Here is a 21,865-nt window from a genome sequence, read left to right on the forward strand (position 1 = left end):
TAGATCTGGAAAATGCCAAGTTCATGGGGTAAGATGGTGCACAGAGACCCGAGCGAAGAAAAGATTGGAGGTGCAGGCCACAACACAGTGTCACTACAGTATGCTGAAATTTAAGGGTATCATCGGTAACTTCCCGTTTCTAACATTTGGGGAAATTAAGGGAGAATTGTGGGACATGAGGGTGGACAGGGGAAGAAAAGTTCACTCTCTCCAGGTTATCCAAACATCTCTGAGGTCCGACATAGTCATATAGTCCAAGGCGGCAAATGGGATCATACTGACTGATCAGGTGGTCCTGTGGGAACATTGATGCAGAGAAGTCTTGAAGAGGACGTCCTACAGTCCAACACTACAGACAGAAAAAGTGGTAGGCCTGATTATTTTCAGTTGAGGAATTTCCCTGCACAGTCTGTGTGAAGGACAGTCAGAGCTCTGGGTAATACAGAAAGGTTAAGGAAGACAGCTGCTCACAGGTTGGGGGAGGAAGCAGACAGAACCTCATGTTGTCTCGTAAAAGGATGGAAAGAGTCAAGATGGACACCAGGAGAAGATGGTCAGTGACTGGCCATCACTGCCAACCCACCAACTGGAGGATGTTGTGGTTCAAGCAAAGTGACTTAAGGTGTTAGCATCTAGATGTATCCAATAGCTCAAATCATTTAATTAGAGTAATATCACAATTTAAAATACTAGATCACAACTTCTGCTTACTTACTTATGCTGCTGTTATTGCATGTGTTTCTTCCAACAAATACTGTGTGCAAGAGCCAAATCAAATGTGTGTGAGGCTCTCAACATTTTGTGACTTCCCTACTCTGCCTGTGACTCTTGGCTGCAATCCCAATGGTTCATAGATTTTTTGAAAGGCTCAATAATTTCCAAAAACAGCTGCTCGCTGTTTTTGACAAACTTTTCTCAGGCAGGAGGAAATGGAGGCAGTGCATTACTCTATATTTGCTGCTGTATACTGAAGTGAGTATTTGTGGCAGCAGGGTGGTGTGTGTGTGGGACTGAGCCAAAACAAATTACAGTGTGTGTGTTCATGGTGATGAAGAGACATGTCACCAAGAGCAACAGTGTGGCTCGCTGATGTGTTTTTAATAGTTTTTGGAAACAATGGAGCTGTGTGGCTCCAAGGAATCAGATATATCAGCCTGTGATACACAAACAAAGGGTTAGTCTGAGACATTCACTGTTGGTTTGGTTTTGCACATAGCATTTCTTGACAAACATACGCAAATAAGGGATGAAATGTACTCATTATGCTGAATTGTGCTGCATTATACCGTTGTTTATTATTATTATTATTGTTATATATTACCACATTAATGGATTATTCCTCTAATTAGTTTATGTGAAAGCAGAATTATAATTCTGTTTGCTGAGCATTATTACATAAGCCTTTTGTGTGTCTCTCACCCGTAGGTTTGCTTCGTGCTGGCTACTACGACCTCCTTATCGACATCCACCTGAGCAGCTACGCCACAGCTCGCCTCATGATGAACAACGAGTACATCGTTCCCATGACAGACGAAACAAAGAGCATCACTCTGTTCCCTGATGAGAAGAAGAAGCATGGCCTGCCAGGCATCGGCCTCAGCACTTCCCTGAGACCCAGAATGCACTTCTCATCTCCGAGCTTTGTCTGTGGCACTGGATCATTGTATCGTAACAATGGAAACAGCGGATCAGGATCAGGAGACTGTTTCCAGTACAGCCCTGAATTTCCCTTAGATATACTGAAAGTTAAAACCATTGAGATGCTGACAGAGGCAGTGCGGGAGGGAAGCATGCACGTTCGGGATCCAATAGGTGGCAGCACTGAGTTTCTCTTTGTCCCACTCATCAAGCTCTTCTACACCATGCTCATCATGGGAGTTTTCAAAAATGGAGACCTGAAGAACATCCTCCGACTGATTGAACCATCCGTGTTCTCTGAAACGAGAGAAGGACAGGAGGAGATGCACATGGAGTTGGAGATGGTGAAGGAGGTGGAGACTGAGAAAGGAGGGGAGGATGGGGTGAGGAAAATGCCAAAAGAAGGACTGTTGCAGATGAAGCTGCCAGAGCCTGTAAAACTCCAGGTGAGTGTTTTTATTATTATTTATTTATTTAAAAAGGACAGTGTGCAGTGACATTAGTTATTGAAACAATAAAAAGATGGCTGCACCAGATTTAGCGGAGCCGCTAAGTCAATGCACTTATACTGTACTGTGCTACTGTATTTGCAAATATAGTTTTCAGTATTAGAATAATAAACTCAAAACTTTTCTGGGATTTATATAGGGGACTGCACAGAAGTTCTTTTCTTTCTGAGTGATCTTATGTAAGAGATAACTAAGCTCTTTCCAAAGTTACTAGGAAACAATCTGTAGCATTGTGCTTCTTCCATATATGTATTTAGTCACACATGTGATGTATTGTGTATATAATTAAAATCAGAGAAATGATCAAATCACAGGTAAAAATCATTGGAGCTCTTGAAGTATTTACTGAAAGCTGACGTGCTGCAGGGACAGTGATGAGCATTACAATGACAGCAAGTGACTGGGAGCAGTGCCAAACCAACCTTCTGTCTCACTATGGGTATATAATCTACAGGGTTGCAACTATGTTACTGCACCTTACTTCATGTAATATTGTACTTCTACACAGTGATATGTTAAGTTGTCACCAATATCCACATTGTCAGTGAGTCTATGCTTTGCTTGCATTCCCTCATCTATAAGACCTTGGATACCCTAGCTATGGATGATAGCAGTGGCTCCATCAAGACACACACAGTCATAAAGAAAAGGCTAAACAATGTCTACAGTAACAATGTGAAGGTTGTAATGGCCTCCAGCATTGCAGTGTCAGTGAGGTTTGGAAAACAACGGTAACACTGGGGTGAGAAACATCACCTTCACACTTCACCATCACTGATCAACAGAGCTATAGGTTGCTATGGCAATGCATAGTAGAGACAACAGACAAACATAAAAAGTGCTGAATGAGCCCACGGAGTACATATTCAAAAAGGCTCAGTCCATCAAGAGACAAACAAAAAACCAACATGTGTCACTTAAAGTAGGACAACCACATGAGTGACACAACAAGCTCTGGAGTTCTGAGGTTGAACCTTATAGGCTAGCCTACTGTGTGCTCAGATATTTAACTGCTCTCAGACTTTCTGACCCTATGGTATTGGAGCCCACACATTTCTCCTCACCTTTTTTTTTTAAACATTTCAGCGCAATATGGAGTTAACCAATTGAATGTGTCTAATCTGTGTGCGTGTGTGTGTGCAGATGTGCCACGTGCTGCAGTATCTGTGTGACTGTCAGGTGCGTCATCGTATCGAGGCAGTGGTGGCCTTCTCTGATGACTTTGTGGCCTGTCTCCAAGACAACCAGCGGTTCCGATACAACGAGGTGATGCTGGCACTCAACATGTCTGCAGCTCTCACTGCCAAGAAGACCAAAGAGTTCAGATCACCTCCACAGGAACAGGTAGGAACACCACTGAAGAACAGCGTGGCTGAGCTGGATGACTGTAAAGTACAGAAGAAAATGGGGAAAAAATCATAAAAAATATTGTGTGTAAAGAGTTCATTAGATAAGGTTAATGGGTAAAACAGGAGACCATAGGTAAGTAGAAGAACAGCAGACCCAAGCTGCGTTTTATATTTGTCTATACATGTTATATGTTTGGAACCTGTACCAATAAGCTGTACTCGAAGCAAATTCCACCAGCCTGGCTGTGTGGTCGTTGAAAGAATCAATCAATCAATCATATTCAGGAGCTGAAATCAAGAACCAGTTCTATATAAAAAAGAATGCTGATATTGAGCTAAAGCCTCTTCCCCAGACACCAGTTACTACCCCCCCTCTCCCATTGCCAGTTTCAGTGTATGAATCATCATGTTGTAACGACTTGGCTGTATCTACTTAAAACCCTACAGTTCTGAGACAAATAAGATCTGTGCAAATGGCCAACACAGAGGTGGAAGCATGTTTCTTACACCCCTTTCCAAACCTTGGAGCAAGTGTGAGACTGATTAATGTGATGTGATGTCAGAGGTTGCTGTGGATGTATGTAATGAACAGGACTTGTTTTGTCTCTGCAGATCAACATGTTGCTGAACTTTAAGGACGAGAAGCAGGAGTGTCCCTGCCCTGAATACATCCGAGAGCAGCTGCTCGACTTCCATGAAGATCTGATGAAACACTGTGGTAAAGTACCAGTCTAATGTTCAAATGAACTGCAGTGATCAGTTTGTCTTACAGAGAAATTGAGACTAATAGGAAGAATATATTAGATAGATCTGTATAATGCAGTCCCAGTGAAAACGCACAGTATGTACTGTGTACTCATTTCTACTTCCCGTCAGGTATAGAGTTGGATGAGGACAGTAGCATAGATGGTGACAGTGACTTCACCATCCGAGGTCGACTAATATCGCTGGTGGAGAAAGTGACTTATCTGAAGAAGAAGATGGCCATCCTGCCGAAAGAGAAGAAAGACAGAAAACCCAGTAAGTCAGACAAACGAACAGACAGACATATATCCTACTCACACACCTGATATCATCTCTCTCTCTTTCACTCTCTCAAAAACTGCTTGGGTAAAACAATCAACAAAATGGAGCCACTCTTTCTACAGAGCTTCACCTTGTTCTTCTACAGCTTCTACAATGGTTTAGGTCACCACATTATTTAGTTTAAGTTTATTTCAACCTTTTTTCAACCTTTTTTCACTGTATATGCTATGTACTGTATAAGCTGTCAATGAGTCAAGTGAAAAGCCAACAAATTGAGAGGAAATACGATTTTCAGATTTCCCAGTCACTGTCTGTGTGTCTGCACAGGTACGTTACAGCAGCTAATATCAGACACGATGGTCCGCTGGGCTCAGGAGTCAGTTATTGAGGATCCAGAGCTTGTCAGAGCCATGTTTGTCCTGCTGCACCGCCAGTATGATGGAATTGGAGGACAGGTTGGTGGGTGTGTGTGTGTGTGTGTGTGTTTGTTTTGATAGAACAAAGATATCCCTCTGTGATGTTACAATATGATAACTGTCACATGTGAGATTTGTGTGGTTTCATCAATTCTGTGAAAAAGTTTTCCAAAGTGTTCCATATAACACCACTCAAACCCCCATATCTGTATTAACCATTTATCATTTAAAACTGTGTGTGAAAATACAGCAATACTTCACATCTAAAGCAGGACATCATACCAATCAGACCTTTACCTGTAGACAAATGTTTTTGTCACTGATGTGATGTTCAGACTTCTGTCACAGACACTTGATTTTCTGATGAGGAGCAGATCAGTCTGACAGCGGCGGTGATGTGTGTTGTCTCCCTCTGTCAATCTGTCAAGGTGCGGGCTCTTCCTAAGACGTACACTATAAATTCAGTTTCCATTGAGGACACCATCAACCTGTTGGCTGCTCTGGGGCAGATCAGATCTCTGCTGAGTGTCCGCATGGGAAGGGAGGAGGAGAAACTAATGATCCGAGGACTAGGGTGAGGACGCACTTATGTGTCATGGTCCTTGGCACAGATTACGTTGTATTATACTTAATTTTTCCTCACTCACTGAAAATATTTCTCTATACTGTCCTGCCTTGCCTATATGCCTATGTACTAGTTGATGCACTGACCTTGCATAATATATAATTACTAAGTCTGATTTCTATTTCAATCTATAGTTGATTTCAGCGTCAGTGAGGTAGTGGGGTTATATGAGTACATGCATATATCTTAATTGGAAGGTGATTAATCAGTACACACAATACACAACTGAACTATACTTTCTCTGAGTTACAGAATAATATTCTTATTGTATGCTCCACTTCACCCCAAGCATCTCACTTTGTTAAAACTACATTTGAAGAGTTTAAGACAGACCACAAAAATAATAGTTAATGTTAATCTTGGTACTCATCTGGGTTCTTTCATTGTTGTATACTGTGTATATGGCCAGTGACCTTTGAACTTAACTTTCCTCAACTGTAGTGACATCATGAACAACAAAGTGTTTTACCAGCATCCTAACCTGATGAGGGCTCTGGGGATGCATGAGACTGTCATGGAGGTGATGGTCAATGTGCTCAGTGGAGGAGACTCAAAGGTATGATGCATAGACTTTAATAAAAAATAAAAAAAAATACTGCAGTTACAATGAGTGAACATTTACTGTATGCCATGTTTGTGTAACATGTCTTTGCATATGTGTTTCACAGGAGATAACCTTTCCTAAGATGGTGGCCAACTGTTGTCGGTTTCTCTGTTATTTCTGTCGGATCAGCCGCCAGAACCAGAAAGCTATGTTTGACCATCTCAGCTACCTGCTGGAGAACAGCAGTGTTGGTCTTGGTGAGTGGATGAATACGTTGGTCTGTTGTGCATTTTCCCTTCTCCTCTTCCTTAAAAGCCTGCATAGAGTTCACTTTAACATTTATACCAGCATGTACATGTAACTCCTAAGACATATGTGGGTCCACTAGCTGTAGAGAACAAAAGCAGGCAGAGGGAGAACATGCAAACTCCACTCACAGAGGCCCCAGCCCCTGGTGGGCCAAGGCTCCAGAGCAATAGTTATACATCAACCCATGTGTCCATAACAGCAGAGCAAAGAGCAGTCCCCTAAGCAATGGGTGCATATAACATTGCATTACAAGTCTGTAATGCAATATGGAACAAAGCTTTGTCCTACATTGCTCACAGACACTAGCTGTTTGAGCAGTGAATATACCAAATGGACTTCTTGTAATCTTATTTGAACCAAAGTAATTATATATTCTCTTCTCTTCTCTTCTCTTCTCTTCTCTTCTCTTCTCTTCTCTTCTCTTCTCTTCTCTTCTCTTCTCTTCTCTTCTCTTCTCTTCTCTTCTCTTCTCTTCTCTTCTCTTCTCTTCTCTTCTCTTCTCTTCTCTTCTCTTCTCTTCTCTTCTCTTCAGCTTCTCCATCCATGCGAGGCTCTACTCCTCTTGATGTGGCTGCAGCATCAGTCATGGATAACAATGAGCTGGCTCTGGCGTTGAGAGAACCAGACCTGGAGAAGGTGAAGCTGAGCAACATTTCACACTCACAATAACACAAACAGAAATTCAGTGGTTGTTTCATTGAAATAATATGGTGAACATATATCACAGAGCTGAGGAGGATTCACCGTGGTGTCCTAGCCCTCACCTCACTCAGACCAAAAGTACAGTAGATGGTGTTTTTGGGTGACAAGTTCTAACTTCTAGGGTCACTGTGCAGAAGTTTCCTTCCAGCCCTGAGCCATTGGTATTGACTTCCTAAAGTCAATATATCAGGTCCACTCATACTAATCTAGTTTAATCCACAGTCCTGTAATTTATGGCCCTCATGAAGGCCGTCTGCTACAGTTGAAATGTGTTGTTGAACAAGAATAAACAGCAAAGTGTACAGTATTCCTGCCCTCCATTGTTTACACCTTGCTGTGCAGTTTTTATTCTTAGATTTGAGAAGCTACAGGAAGCCATGTTTATTTTATGATTTGTTATTCAAAACATTTTATGTGTCTTCAACTTCCTCTGCAGGTGGTGCAGTACCTGGCTGGCTGTGGGCTGCAGAGCTGTGCAATGTTGTTGCGTAAAGGATACCCCGACATTGGCTGGAACCCTGTGGAGGGGGAGCGCTACCTCGACTTCCTGCGCTTTGCCGTCTTCTGCAATGGTGACAATTTTGACCGTTTTATAAATCCATATTTTACCCTTCAAATTATTTTGAACTGAAAATCTCTTTGTCACAGTGCTGTGTGTCTGTTACAAACACCTCTACTCTACTCTGGTCAGGTGAAAGTGTGGAGGAGAATGCCAATGTTGTCGTGAGGCTTCTGATTCGCCGACCAGAATGCTTTGGCCCTGCTCTCCGGGGTGAGGGCGGTGATGGTTTGCTGGCGGCGATGGAGGAAGCCATTAAGATCTCTCAAGATGCCTCCAGGGATGGCCCATCTCCTACGTCTGAAAGCAGCAGAACGCTGTAAGAATGTAACATCTGTCACGTCTCAATTTCCCCTACTAGAATTAGATGAGGAGATTTCAAGAGCAAAAACATTAGGTATTCACAGAGGAGCACAAAATTAAGTCATGAAGCTTGTTACCGAGCCATGCAGAGCAGTGGCACCCAACGTCTAACAACTCACGTCCCATTCAGCAATGTTGGCGGCCCACATCTGACCTCACAATAATGTCAATCTGACTCTGGCTGCCTCTTGTTTTAAAGTCCCCCAGTGGCTATGCATTTGACATGTTATGGTTTACGTGTGTGTGTGTCTGTAGCAGTGACATGATGGAGGAGGAGGAAGACGACACCATTCACATGGGGAATGCCATCATGACCTTTTATGCTGCTCTCATTGATCTGCTGGGTCGCTGTGCTCCAGAGATGCATGTGAGTGACAACACGCACGCACGCACACACAGACACACACGATTAATGTTATATCCACCCTCACACGATCCTCTCTTACTCTGTGTCAGTTGATCCATGCTGGTAAAGGTGAAGCTATCCGTATCAGAGCCATTCTGAGGTCTCTCATTCCTATTGAAGACCTGGTGGGAGTCATCAGTATCCCGTTCTCCATGCCCAACCTGGGTAAAGGTGAGCAACCCCACTAGCACACACCTTACCTGACAAGCATAATCATGAGTTTGAATAGGTCCAGCAGCATCAGTAATGAAAATAAGTGTCAGTGTTAACGTCAGTATTGTAAATAGATAAATGTTGACCTTTAACCTTGTCTCTCATCTACGTATGTTTGTGCCTGTGCGTGCATAGATGGAAATGTGGTGGAGCCAGACATGTCGGCTGGTTTCCATCCAGACCACAAAGCAGCCATGGTGCTGTTCTTAGACCGGGTCTATGGGATAGAAGACCAGAATTTTCTCCTTCACCTGCTGGAAGTCGGATTCTTACCAGACCTGAGAGCTGCTGCCTCTCTGGACACTGTGAGTATGTGTGTGTGTGATAATTAATGAGCTAGATAGAATACATTTGTCAAATACGCTCTTCATTTGTTACATTAGTTCTATGTTGAATTGAAAATAGACAACACACCACTTCCACCGCAACACATAGTTCTGAAAGCATTTAATACATTTGTGCAAACCTACACCGAAGCACATTTTAATGTTGAAGTTGAGATGCAAATGATTTTTCATAAAAAGGAGAATGTACAAAATAACCTTGTGCAGCACAAAATTTGCCTTGACCTCTTGTCTCGAAAATCTAAAATTTACATTGACGGGAATATGTTCTGTAAATAAATATATCACTGGAAATGATCGTAGTATTGTGTGGGTTGTTATGTTTATCTGTTCCATTCTCTTGTAGCAGGATGTTTGATTTGAAGACTCACTCTGCTCCTCTTTAATCCCACGGCCTCAACAAGGCCGATTTTTCTAGACAAGCTCAATCACGCAGACACAGAGATGTTCATCCTCCTCTCCTTCTCTGTCTCTGTATCTGTGCCAGGTTGCTCTCAGTGCCACAGACATGGCACTCGCCCTCAACAGGTATCTTTGTACAGCTGTATTGCCTCTCCTGACTAAATGTGCACCACTGTTTGCGGGGACAGAGCCGTTTGCTTCACTGATTGACTCCCTCCTCCACACCATCTACCGCCTGTCCAAAGGCTGCTGCCTCACCAAGGCTCAGAGAGATGCCATAGAGGAGTGTCTGCTGGCTGTTTGTGGGTAAGACTGGTATTAAATGAGAGTTTTAATGAAGACTTTGATGTGGGAGTCACTTTTGCTTTGCTGTAATGTCTTTGTTTGTCTTTGGCTTTTTGACTTTAATCATTCATTTTAATGAGGTCACATTCATCATTTTGAATCCAGTGTTTTCACATTGCTTAAACTCCAGTTCTTATTTTATATCAGTGAAAACAGCCAACTCGTGTATGTCATCTTAATAATGTGCAGAAAGCTGAGACCCTCTATGATGCAACATCTGCTGAGGAGGCTGGTGTTTGACGTTCCTCTGCTTAATGAACACACCAAGATGCCTCTGAAGGTGAGAAACCTGTCAGTTAAATCTCTGCTTTTCAGACCAGTCAGCAGGGGCTCTGCTTTACCACTAATATTAGAAGAATATGCTGTGAACACTTTCTTACTGGTGTCTTAACCTCAAAGTGGAAAATGTTCTAATTTCCATAAGATAACATGAAACTGTCACATTTACTTTATTGTATTGTGATGTACTACTGTATAGGTTGTTTAAAGCCAGCAGCTGTTTGATGGATTTCCTCTTGACTTTCCCCAGCTGTTGACCAATCACTATGAGCGTTGTTGGAAGTATTACTGCCTGGCTGGAGGCTGGGGCAACTTTGGGGCTGCATCAGATGAAGAACTTCACCTCTCCAGGAAAATGTTCTGGGGCATTTTTGATGCTTTGTCATACAAGGTATGAAAGCTCAGGGACTCGCATGAGACAGATTTTCTAAAGATGTATCAAAATCAGTGCAATAGATACTGCCGTATTCATCATTTTAATCCAAAAATGCTGAACTCTTCATTCCCACAATGGAATTAATTACATCTCTTTGTTCTTCCTCCACCTGCAAGATAGCTGCTCATCTCTTTCTAACACAATCTTTTTGTCTCCTGACTGAGATAACCTTGTTGACACCTCTATATTAGGGTCATCAGGACCAGGACTTTTTCTCAGACTTGATGAAGTCTCAGAAGGCATGAAAATGTTTATAGTCATAGTCAGAGTTATGACACGTAAACTGTGGAAAGTTGATGTATGAAATTCATGTTGATTACATTTGTAAACTTTAGATATTTAAATTCTATAAAATAGCATAAACATGACCTAAGTACAACTATGATCATAACATTAATTCTGAGCATTCCATCATCAATATCAACATACAGTAATCTACAGTAGTTGTACATGTTAATGAGGGATATGATTCTTCTCATCTGTGCAAAAATGTGTAGTATTTGTTCTTTCTTACTGTACATTTTGAGGCTATTCAAGGTTAAAACAGCTGGAGGTCAGGTTTGTGTGAGTTGGAATGAAATGATCCTGCTTCAGCCAGGATGCACTGAACACACAGATATGTCAGACAGGATTAGGCTTAAAGGTGTGAGAGCAGAAGTAGAGTGGGTGAAGCATGCAATGGGATTGCAATAGTGCTGTGTGATGATGTACTGTAAAAGTGTACTGTGTGTGTGTGTCTTCATGATGTAGCGGTATGACCAGGAGCTGTTTAAGCTGGCATTGCCATGTCTTAGTGCTGTGGCTGGAGCTCTCCCTCCAGACTACATGGAGTCTAACTACATGGCCATGATGGAGAAACAGTCATCCATGGACTCGGAGGGAAACTTCACTCCACAGCCGGCAGATACCACCAAGTATGCAACATATTGATGTCTTCTTTGTTAAATAACGTCTTAATTTAAAGGGATAGTTCAACATTTTGGCAAATTGGCCCATTGCCATAATCGCTATAGTCAGAGCAGTAGGTTCGTTACCTTTATTTGTCGGTGCAAGCTATTTTTAGAACGGAGGAGCGGAGCGGCAGGCTGCTCAGAGCTATGCTATGGAGGCTAAAGGAATTTCTTGGTTTCCCTCATCAAACTCATCAAATACAAAATCCCAAAACTCCAAAACGCTTTCGTGGACAAGTTGTGACCTGCACAATCACCACGCTATGAGATAATAACGGAACGTTACGAAACGTAGCCGTTTTCGAGGTAAATACAGGGTAAATACAGAGTCTGCTTGCTGAAAAACTGTCCCTGAACGCAACGCGCTTCAGCGGTTTTGCATGAATTTACCTCTAAAACAGCTCCGTCTCGTAACGTTCCATTATTATCTCATAGCGTGGTGATTGTGCAGCTCACAACTTGTCCACGACAGCCTTTTGGAGTTGTTGGGTTGTGTATTTGATGAGTTTGATGAGGAAAACCAAGAAATTCCCTTAGCCTCCATAGCATAGCCCTGAGCAGCCTGCCGCTCCGCTCCTCCGTTCTAAGAATAGCTTACACTGACAATTAAAGGTAACGAACCTACTGCTATGACTATAGCGATTATGGCAATGAGCCAATTTGCCAAAATGTTGAACTATCCCTTTAAAGTGTTGTCATGCTTATTGTATGTCGTTGAAGTTAGATCCATAATGATCAAAAAAAAATGAATGAAGGATTCCTTGGAATTTGTAAAAGATTTGCTTTAAACATTTACTGATATTAAGTTAAATTCAGAGAATTGATGTTGGGTTAGCCTGAATGCAGGTGATCTCACATGTTTAAATCTGTTTTTCTTTCCTTTTCTGTCTTCATCAGCGTAACTGTCCCAGAGAAACTGGACTATTTCATAAACAGATACGCAGAGCACAACCATGAAAAGTGGTGCATAGAGATGGTAAGGAAATAACAGTTGATAAGATAACATGGAACTATTGTAGTGGTTATGTTATGTTATGTAAGATATGATATGATATGATATGTCATGATATATAAATATCTTTTATGTATATTGTACAGTTTTCCAATGGCTGGTCATATGGGGAACAGATATGTGAAATCAGCAAGAGCCACCCTTTACTGAAACCATACAAAGGCCTCTCTGAAAAGGTAGTCTGCATGCAGCTGTCTGAGTCTGTTCACCTCAAGCAAAAAAAACAAAAAAAAAAACAGATGGTGTTCAAATGTCTCTGAAGTCAACACAATTCACATGTACACTTTGAAGTGTTTTCCTTTGATTTCATTCTGATTCTGCGGGTACCTGCTTTGGGCGAGGTTTGGGCCATTGTCTGCTCATGGAATTCTGATTCTGGTGGATGATTGATCACTAGCCTGGCATGAATATGGGGGTTACCCAACAACAGGGCGAACTAGCTGAGCCAGAGGCAGGAAACTGGTGGCCCTCACAGCTGGCTGCCATGGTTATAGTTTGACCTGACTTTGATATTTATAGCAACTACAGTACAAATTTAAATCTATCTTGATGGATAAATGCTGAATGTGTTAAAATGTGTTCCTTTTTCCCTCAGATACTGTGTAAGTGTAGGCTGGTGTTTTTCCGAAGACTAACTTCTGAAAGACTGGCTCTCTTAGTTCAAAACAGCTGTGTGCCACTGAAAATATTCAAGGAAGGGACGTTTCTTAAAAGGCGCAGCAGGGGGTACTCTATAACAGTTAAATGAAGCTGGGTTGTCTTCTTGCAGGACAAGGAGACTTACTGTTGGTCAGTCAGAGAGTCTCTGAAGACCATGCTGTCATGGGGCTGGAGCATCGACAGGATCAGAGAGGGAGACCCTGCCAGCCTCCACAACAAGTCCAGGAGGATATCACAGGCCAGCCAGGTACACATGCACACACTACACACTAACACTGACATAACCACGCACAAATTTAACATGATTTCTTTGTATCACTGTATAGCATTTATTTTCAGCATGAATGCTCTCTACAGAGTATGTTGTCTGTTCCACAGTTGTCTTTTGAAGGAGCTGCAGCTTTCAGCCCGAGACCCATTGATATGAGCAATGTTACATTGTCCAGAGACATGCAGGTAGGTGCCTGACTGCACACACAGAAATGTGAAGCACTATGCTACAGTATACTTTACATTATCAAATAAAAGAGAAACTTAACTTGAGCAAGGAGAATATTGATATAAAACTAGAGGGTGCCGTGGATCTGTCTGGTGAAACAGTCACACATGTTTCGTATTGTGTTTGTCCAGTCTATGGCAGAGCTGCTTGCAGAGAATTATCATAATGTCTGGGCCAGGAAAAAGAAAATGGAGCTGGAAGCCAAAGGTAAACTAACACAACACGTGCACTGTGCATTTTTGATGCCATCACTACCAGCTTATGTGGACTTAGTCCTTATTGGAAGAGTGGAGACCATGATGATATACTTCTTAGTTTATCTGAAAAAGGATATAAAGATATTAAGTGAAAAGACCATAAATACAGTGAACAAAAAGTCCTGTAGTTTGACACTTAAAAAGCAGAAAACGAGGGTTTATACATGTACTCTTTGTACTTGCCGGCTCTATCCTCCATCCAGCTGTGCTGCTGTTGTCTCCAGGTGGAGGAAACCATCCCCTTCTGGTTCCCTATGATACACTGACTGCCAAAGAGAAATCCAGGGACAGAGAAAAAGCGCAGGACATCCTCAAGTTCCTCCAGATCAATGGTTACACTGTGTCCAGGTGAGAAACAGGCAAACACTCACCACACAGATTTCAAACTTATTTATTTAAGTTTGTTTTTTCATATATGAGTCATGCCTGCTTGACATGCCACAGAAAGTGTAAGCAGAGGGAAAAGTTACAGTACTGTACCAGGGTCTGATTGTTTGTTTGCAGAGGTGTTCAGTCACAGGAGCTGGACACTCCAGCTATAGAGAAACGATTCGCCTACACCTTCCTCCAGCAGCTCATCACATATGTTGACCAGGCCCACCAACACATGATGGAGTTTGGTGAGACTCATTTGTCTAATGAATGAAAAACAGATGACAGTTCAGACATAAGTGAAATGTTACAGTGTTCCTCCACAAACAGTTGGTGTTAGACAAGAAAGATGTGTGTTAAACACACGATGCATGTCATACAGTGATCATTATGCTTGTCAGTGAAAACACTGTGTGCTCAGAACTGGGTAATGCCACTGATGCAGCAGCCATTAGAAGAAAGAGACAAGTTTTTCTCTCTTTGAAGCAGCCACAAATATTATTTGTGTTTGTAGGATGATGTCATGATCTGCTGTTATCTATTTTCATGAAGCAAAAAGCCTGTGTAATAGAAATACTGTAGACAAGACATTTTACAGTTTGACATAATAGCTTCTCTCTTTGCACCTGGGACAGTCTGTGGATGTGAATGTCAGCATGTAAAACTATTAGGATTATCATCTGGCCATTCCTGTCATTTAGACCAGGCAACAAGGCCGAAGTCAGAGAAGGCTCCTCATGAACAGCAGATGAAGTTCTTTGGAAAGGTGAGAGACTTTAGGGATCTTCACATCACCCTCAAATGTTACCAACACTGTAAACCGCTGTAATCACTAGACATAAACTGACACATGGAATGACATCTGAGAGGTAATTGAATCATGTCTTTATGCTATTCAACCCACAGGTTGTCTTGCCATTGGTGGATCAGTACTTTAAAAACCATAGGCTCTACTTCCTGTCCACAGCCATCCATCCAATCAGCAGTGGTGGCCACGCCTCTAACAAGGAGAAGGAGATGGTGACCAGGTGAGTGAAGCGTACGAAAGCCAGTGATACCAGGAGCACTTGTTTTGTATGTCAGTAAATGACTAATACTTAACTCATGTATGTGTTAGAATGGTGTATGTATGACGGCCAAGGAGCTGTTGGATCTGTCAGCAGCTTGACATCAGGCTGTGTGCCTTTATATATCTCCTACTCTGTTTCCCCCGGGTCTCTGTCATTTGATTGTCTCTCACATTTCTTTTGTCTATTTCTCTGCTTCCCTCTCTACCTCCTCTCTCACTCAACCTTTTCAGTCTTTTCTGCAAACTGGGAGTTCTTGTCAGACATAGGATATCCTCGTTTGGTAAGGATGGTTTGTGCACAGATGCTTTTTGGTTGATGAGACATAAAGCCTTTAATTAGCTGAGTGTCAGATCAGTGCTGGGTGGGTCCATGACTTTCCAACAAAAGAGCCCCACCTATGCTACACTCACAGGCACAGTATGGAGCTTACAAAGGATATATGAAATGAATGATTTAAATCCTGTTTTTCCATCATTTGGTGGAACAAGTGAAACACTACATGGAGCCCTGCCTGGTCTGAACAGAAGAACGCTATGCTCTCACTGTATTAGGGTTTAAAATAGCAAAGATGCTGACACAATGATGAGCATGATGGAAACACCTCATATTGACCTCTGAAGTCTACATCTATGACTATTATTGTCCTAAAGGGTTAACATCCAAAATCCACTCATCCAAATGCAGTAGAGATTTGATGCCTACATTTGCCCAAATGTGCAGGACTTAAAATATCCCATCATCCACTGTTGATCAGTCAGTCACTGTATTCTAACATTCATACATTCACAACATCAGGTGGTTGTAGATCTAGGAAACATCACATGTGGTCACATCATGCGTCACTGGTTAATGCATCAAGGATACTTATGTGAGCCTGGCTCTCTCAGGATATGCTGCCTCATACTGTAATGTTATTCACCCTCCTTCATGCTGAAAGGAGGATGTATTCCATGGTGTCTGTGTGATATGAAGACTCCCATTTATTCTGCCAGACAAGTTTATCTTGACACAGATCACTGCAGGGTCCACAGGTGGGCATAGATTGACCATATTTGGGAGAAAGCAGGATAAGGCCAGATAATTCATGCCAAGTTTCCCAGGGTGAAATACACATAGGTAACATGCACAGTGTTGACGGTTTTTACATGCAAGGTTCTACCAAAGTCAAGAGCAAAGCAGTAAGCTCCCCCCCCATTGAGGGCTTCTACAATTTCCATAGACACATTGCATTGAAGTTCCACATAATAAAACATCATTCAACCACAGAGCACACTGTCAGTTTTTGTTATTGGCTGCTATTATATATTATAAGAGATCTCTTACAATTGATATTGAATATGACTTTCGACTTCAGTAAGTGATTAGAAATAAGTGTCTGTGTTCCATGTGCGCATGGGTGTGCATGCATGCATGCATGATATTTGATGTGTGGTGTGTCATTTCCTGGGCCATATGAGTGCAAAGTCATTCTCCTCAAAGTAAAAAGGGTTCTGCAGATCAGACCTTTACATGACTGGAAACAAAGAGAATGAATTAATGAAAGTTACATGATATTTCATATTTTTAACATTTCTATCTCTTTGGGGATATTCTAAAGCCTGGAGTGATATAATTCATTCATTTATTTATTTATTCATTTGTGCATGTATCAGTTTTCATTTTTAATGGAACATCCTTTTTCTTTGGAAAATGATGCTCTTCAGTGCTTTTGATTAAAACAAACATGATGGATGAGATTCTTCAGATTTTGTTTTCAGAGTGTAACTGTTGATTGCAGCAGATAGAGGCTGTTGTGTGTTTGTGTGTTTTGATACCTGACTCATATGCATAGACTCGTACCAGTCTGTTTATCATGTTATCCTATCTGCTTTCCAGGTAACAATGCCACATCCATAGTCAACTGTCTACAGATACTGGGACAAAGCCTGGATGCGAGGTAAGGGATAAGATGCATGGTATGATGTATCTCTTGTCTCAGATAAGGATGTAAAACGTAACTCTCCCTATACATCAGGACTGTGATGAAGACTGGTCTGGAGTCTGTGAAGGCAGCCCTGCGGTCATACTTTGACAGTGCAGCGGAGGACCTGGAGAAGACACAAGAGAACCTGAAGCTGGGCCAGTTCACCCACAGCAGAGAGCAGCCTCGAGGTGTCACTCAGATCATCAACTACACCACCTTCGCCCTGCTGCCCGTCCTCTCCTCCCTGTTTGAACACATCGGACAGAACATGTTTGGAGAAGACCTCATATGTGAGTGTTCACATTATGTTTGACTGGGGCGTTAATGTTTGAATAATGTAGTCTTTGTGAATACAAAAAAAATAATGCAATTATGTATCAGACAAAACATTTAAAATGGAGAATAATGTCAGATATTCAACATGAAATTGTATTTTTAATTTAGAGGAATTACTGTATGTAGAATACCCATTTTCCAAATGAACAAGTTGTTTGTTCTTACTGCAGTGGAAGATGTCCAGGTCTCCTGCTACAGAATCCTCAACAGCCTTTACTTTCTGGGAACCAACAAAAGCATTTATGTAGAAAGGTAGAGTATATACCGGAAACCTATCCCTATCTGTAGATAGGTTGGCATGTAATGCACTGTACCAAGGAACTGAACTTCCAACAATATTACTAGATATTACTATAATAACACAAAACAATGAAATTCAATACAATCATGTAACAAATTTTCTTTTCACTGAATTACAATGATGTAACGGTGTACCCTACAATCTACAAAAAGCTCAGTGTTTCAGTGTGTTTTCAGCATGTTTTAGACCAAATATTCAAACAAATGCCTGACATGATCTCCTCTCCTCTCCTCTCCTCTCCTCTCCTCTCCTCTCCTCTCCTCTCCTCTCCTCTCCTCTCCTCTCCTCTCCTCTCCTCTCCAGGCAGCGTCCAGCATTAGGAAAGTGTCTAGCTGCATTCTCAGCAGCCTTCCCTGTTGCCTTTCTTGAACCTCACATCAACAAATTCAACAGCTTCTCCATCTACAACAGCAAAGGAACTAAAGACAGAGGGGGTATTAAAAAATGTGAATGTACTTTCCTTTAAATAGTTAACTACTTTGTGTTCTTGTACGCACATATTCCAGGAGGAGGAATAACACCAAGATGTAGAAATCATGTTTTAATTGTATCCTTTCAGAATTAGGTTTATCTACATGTTACTGACACTTTTCTCTTTCCTCCTCCTAGCTCTAGGTCTTCCGGGACATGTTGGGGAGGTTTGCTCTGTGATCCCAAACTTACAAAAATCTCTGGAGGAGATCATGGAGTTGGCAGAGTCCGGCATGAGATATACTCAGATGCCCCATGTGATGGAGGTGGGACATATAACTAACAAAAACCCCCCGCATAAAACAGAATAATAGAACAGGAGTAAGGTCCTGTGATTGAACCTGATTAGAATTATTATTTAGAACTGTTGAAAATGACTGCATATTAAGCCTTAATCATCAATGTTCAATTGTACAGTTATACCTGTACATTTCCTAGTGACACACTGTGCTCACTGCTCTGTTATCTGTATCTGTACACTGTTATCATATGCTTATGTGCTTCATGGTAAAACTGCCATTTTGCTGCAGGTGGTGTTGCCCATGTTATGCAGCTACATGTCTCACTGGTGGGAATATGGACCTGAGAGCAACACAGACAAAACTGACAGCTGCTGCACCTCTGTCACCTCTGAACACATGAACACACTGCTGGGAAACATTCTCAAGATCATCTACAACAACCTGGGAATAGATGAGGGGGCCTGGATGAAAAGACTAGCTGGTAAACCTGACAACACACCGTGTGCAACAGACTGTTCCTTCTTAATGTTTGACAACTCGACTGCCTTTGTGCTGTGGTAATCTGACAGGTGCAAAGCAGCAGCATAAACTGCAGCCTCCACAATGGTAACACATACATTAGAACCTTCAGAGGGTTTATTGCAGAAATTTAGGATTAGACTGACTTAGGTTGAGATGGTGCTCCTAATAAACTGCTAACAGATCAAAGTATGTGCAGGCACCAGAAGACATCTCTTACACATTCATGCACACACATACAATTATTTTTTGTATTCCTAACTGTCAAACCCCATCTCTGTCTATTCCCCAAGTTTTCTCTCAGCCAATCATCAGCAAGGCCAAAGCCGAGCTGCTCAAGACCCACTTCCTGCCTCTAATGGATAAACTGAAGAAAGTGAGTGTCCTCATATTGTACTCTCTTAGATGACCTTATTACAACATAAGTGGAAAATGGTATGTAACTAAACCATTTCTGTGAGTTTGATGTCACAGCCTCAGGTTCAAAGAAAGTGTGTTTTGTAAAACAGACTGAAAATGTTTAGTGATAATGACAGTGACCATGCACTGTGTTGTGTAGAAAGCTGCAGTTGTATTGATGGATGAGGAACACAGCAAAGCAGAGGGGAGGGGTGAGATGTCAGAGACGGAGCTCCTCATCATGGACCAGTTCACTGTATTGGTCAGAGACCTGTACGCCTTCTACCCTCTCCTCATCCGATTTGTTGACTACAACAGGTACAGAGCTTTGACTGAAGTGTAATAGATCAGAGTTTATATATGCTGCATTCTGGGGAACAGAATGTAGTTAGCGCAGAACTCAGAGGACCTGCCGTTATCCACTTCCTATCTTTGTACGCCGACAGGGCCAGATGGCTGAAGGAATCCAACCCAGAGGCTGAGGAGCTGTTCCGCATGGTGGCTGAGGTTTTCATCTTCTGGGCCAAGTCTCATGTAAGAAAATCACTGTGAAGGAGCAAAGTGCTGCTGACTGAAAAGTAGATGGAAGTATTAGTCAAGGTCAAGTGCAGATAGAGAGAACACAAGTAATTAACTTACTTAATACTGATTAATGATGCTAATCATTAGTGGTAAATTAAATTACTCACTGTTAAGAGCTGCTTGTTCTTCTAATTCCAGTCCATGGAGCTTTTAACAGTGTGCTTTTAGTGTGTTGATTGGTCTTTATAATTTAGTCCTTTCATATTTCATTAAAGGCTGTTTTTCATGGTCCTTCTGAAGTACAGTAGCCCATAATCCTAACCATGTCTCACATGGAAGGCACTGACAATGTTGCACTTGGTTCCTCTTATGAACAAGTGACAGACAGATGCAACAAATTAAGGAAAAAAGTTAGAGATAAGTTCAGTTTCAGTTTTCAGCTTCTTTCTCACCTACACGCAGCTGATGAATGGGAGCCACAGTTAGATCATCTGTTTGAGGAAGTTTCAGAAACCTCTGTCACTGGATAATTCTAGCAGGGCAGTGTCCCAGAGAGTCATGGATGTTTTGTCATCTTTCTGCAGAACTTCAAGAGGGAAGAGCAGAACTTTGTTGTCCAGAATGAAATCAACAACATGTCCTTCCTCATCACTGACACGAAGTGTAAGATGTCAAAGGTACGGGGACATGGAAGGAAGTGGAGGCTCATGACAATATGTGTGTTTGTGATCAAGTGTCACAACCAGCAATTACTAAACATATGTGTGATATGAATGAAAGCTTGTATTGAGACTAACATCGCATTTCTTGTCTTCTGTTCAGGGAATAGTTTCAGACCAGGAGAGGAAGAAGATGAAGAGAAAAGGAGATCGATATTCGATGCAGACAAGTCTGATAGTTGCTACTCTGAAGCGTCTGCTACCTGTTGGACTCAACATCTGTGCCCCTGGAGAACAAGAGCTTATTGCACTGGCTAAGAACCGCTTCAACCAGGTGTGAAACATTCACATCTGCCTGGTACATTTTGAACTGCGCTATAGATTTCAGTAGTAGTAGTAGTAGTAGTAGTAGTAGTAGTGATCACTTCAATTTTAAAGCAGAATTATGTGTAAATACAAATTCATTGGTATAAAGGTAATGATAAGAGAAGTACTGTACGTCAGTTGACAATGACAAATGATCATTTAAGACCTGTGATAAAGGTTAATTCATCATTCATTTTTTTTACTTTGCCACATTTCTGTCATGTCATGCTCTTGCTATCTCCTATCTGCATGAAATGACAAAGACTAGACTGGATCCAGGGACGTTGTGGTTCATGGTCATAATCTTAACCCCTAAACCCAGTTCACTGGCCACTGTCCACCTCATATACAGTATATGAATGTTGATCCACTAATGTATGTGAATTTGCTCTGTTAACAGAAAGATACAGAGGACGAAGTCCGAGAGATCATCAAGAATAATCTACATTTACAGGGGAAGGTAGGAGCACAGTCAATACCAAAATCCTGTTTGTGATGGTAACATGATCAAGGTCCTGTTAGTATATTCAGTAAAAACATAGTAACAGCTGGTGAAATCTAAGAAAATTCATTATCGTTAACTGCTTAGAGAAGTTCTCAACCTCATATGACACTGAAATCAATTTCCTCTATGTAATTGTGACTGGATGTGTTTGACCTGACAGCTGGAGGACCCAGCTATCCGATGGCAGATGGCTCTGTACAGGGACCTCCCTAATCACTACGAGGACACCTCAGACCCAGAGAAGACTGTGGAGAGAGTCCTGGACATAGCTCATGTTCTCTTCCACCTGGATCAGGT

General features: G+C 41.8%; 1 protein-coding gene across 1 annotated transcript in view; it reads left to right on the forward strand.

Moving 5' to 3' along the window:
* ryr2a (ryanodine receptor 2a (cardiac)) overlaps positions 1–21,865 on the forward strand; it is a gene marked incomplete at both ends in the record, with an annotated part of 139,699 nt that overhangs the window by 92,659 nt on the left and 25,175 nt on the right. Inside the window, 41 exons of the mRNA XM_083994884.1 lie at positions 1,426–2,084; positions 3,291–3,491; positions 4,109–4,214; positions 4,373–4,516; positions 4,850–4,977; positions 5,367–5,512; positions 6,005–6,119; positions 6,232–6,364; positions 6,949–7,052; positions 7,555–7,690; positions 7,810–7,996; positions 8,299–8,407; positions 8,497–8,617; positions 8,795–8,964; positions 9,491–9,711; positions 9,940–10,030; positions 10,280–10,420; positions 11,216–11,379; positions 12,313–12,391; positions 12,514–12,603; positions 13,197–13,334; positions 13,466–13,543; positions 13,718–13,793; positions 14,068–14,191; positions 14,348–14,463; positions 14,917–14,981; positions 15,122–15,243; positions 15,516–15,565; positions 17,161–17,221; positions 17,300–17,538; positions 17,755–17,836; positions 18,189–18,319; positions 18,495–18,622; positions 18,887–19,079; positions 19,411–19,493; positions 19,677–19,834; positions 19,963–20,050; positions 20,623–20,715; positions 20,861–21,031; positions 21,464–21,523; positions 21,729–21,863. Of these exons, the coding sequence (XP_083851010.1) occupies positions 1,426–2,084; positions 3,291–3,491; positions 4,109–4,214; positions 4,373–4,516; positions 4,850–4,977; positions 5,367–5,512; positions 6,005–6,119; positions 6,232–6,364; positions 6,949–7,052; positions 7,555–7,690; positions 7,810–7,996; positions 8,299–8,407; positions 8,497–8,617; positions 8,795–8,964; positions 9,491–9,711; positions 9,940–10,030; positions 10,280–10,420; positions 11,216–11,379; positions 12,313–12,391; positions 12,514–12,603; positions 13,197–13,334; positions 13,466–13,543; positions 13,718–13,793; positions 14,068–14,191; positions 14,348–14,463; positions 14,917–14,981; positions 15,122–15,243; positions 15,516–15,565; positions 17,161–17,221; positions 17,300–17,538; positions 17,755–17,836; positions 18,189–18,319; positions 18,495–18,622; positions 18,887–19,079; positions 19,411–19,493; positions 19,677–19,834; positions 19,963–20,050; positions 20,623–20,715; positions 20,861–21,031; positions 21,464–21,523; positions 21,729–21,863 (5,636 nt within the window). The remainder of the gene's footprint in view (positions 1–1,425; positions 2,085–3,290; positions 3,492–4,108; positions 4,215–4,372; positions 4,517–4,849; positions 4,978–5,366; positions 5,513–6,004; positions 6,120–6,231; positions 6,365–6,948; positions 7,053–7,554; positions 7,691–7,809; positions 7,997–8,298; positions 8,408–8,496; positions 8,618–8,794; positions 8,965–9,490; positions 9,712–9,939; positions 10,031–10,279; positions 10,421–11,215; positions 11,380–12,312; positions 12,392–12,513; positions 12,604–13,196; positions 13,335–13,465; positions 13,544–13,717; positions 13,794–14,067; positions 14,192–14,347; positions 14,464–14,916; positions 14,982–15,121; positions 15,244–15,515; positions 15,566–17,160; positions 17,222–17,299; positions 17,539–17,754; positions 17,837–18,188; positions 18,320–18,494; positions 18,623–18,886; positions 19,080–19,410; positions 19,494–19,676; positions 19,835–19,962; positions 20,051–20,622; positions 20,716–20,860; positions 21,032–21,463; positions 21,524–21,728; positions 21,864–21,865) is intronic.

This window comes from Trachurus trachurus (assembly GCF_905171665.1).
Source record: "Trachurus trachurus genome assembly, chromosome: 19".
NCBI classification, from domain to species: domain Eukaryota; kingdom Metazoa; phylum Chordata; class Actinopteri; order Carangiformes; family Carangidae; genus Trachurus; species Trachurus trachurus.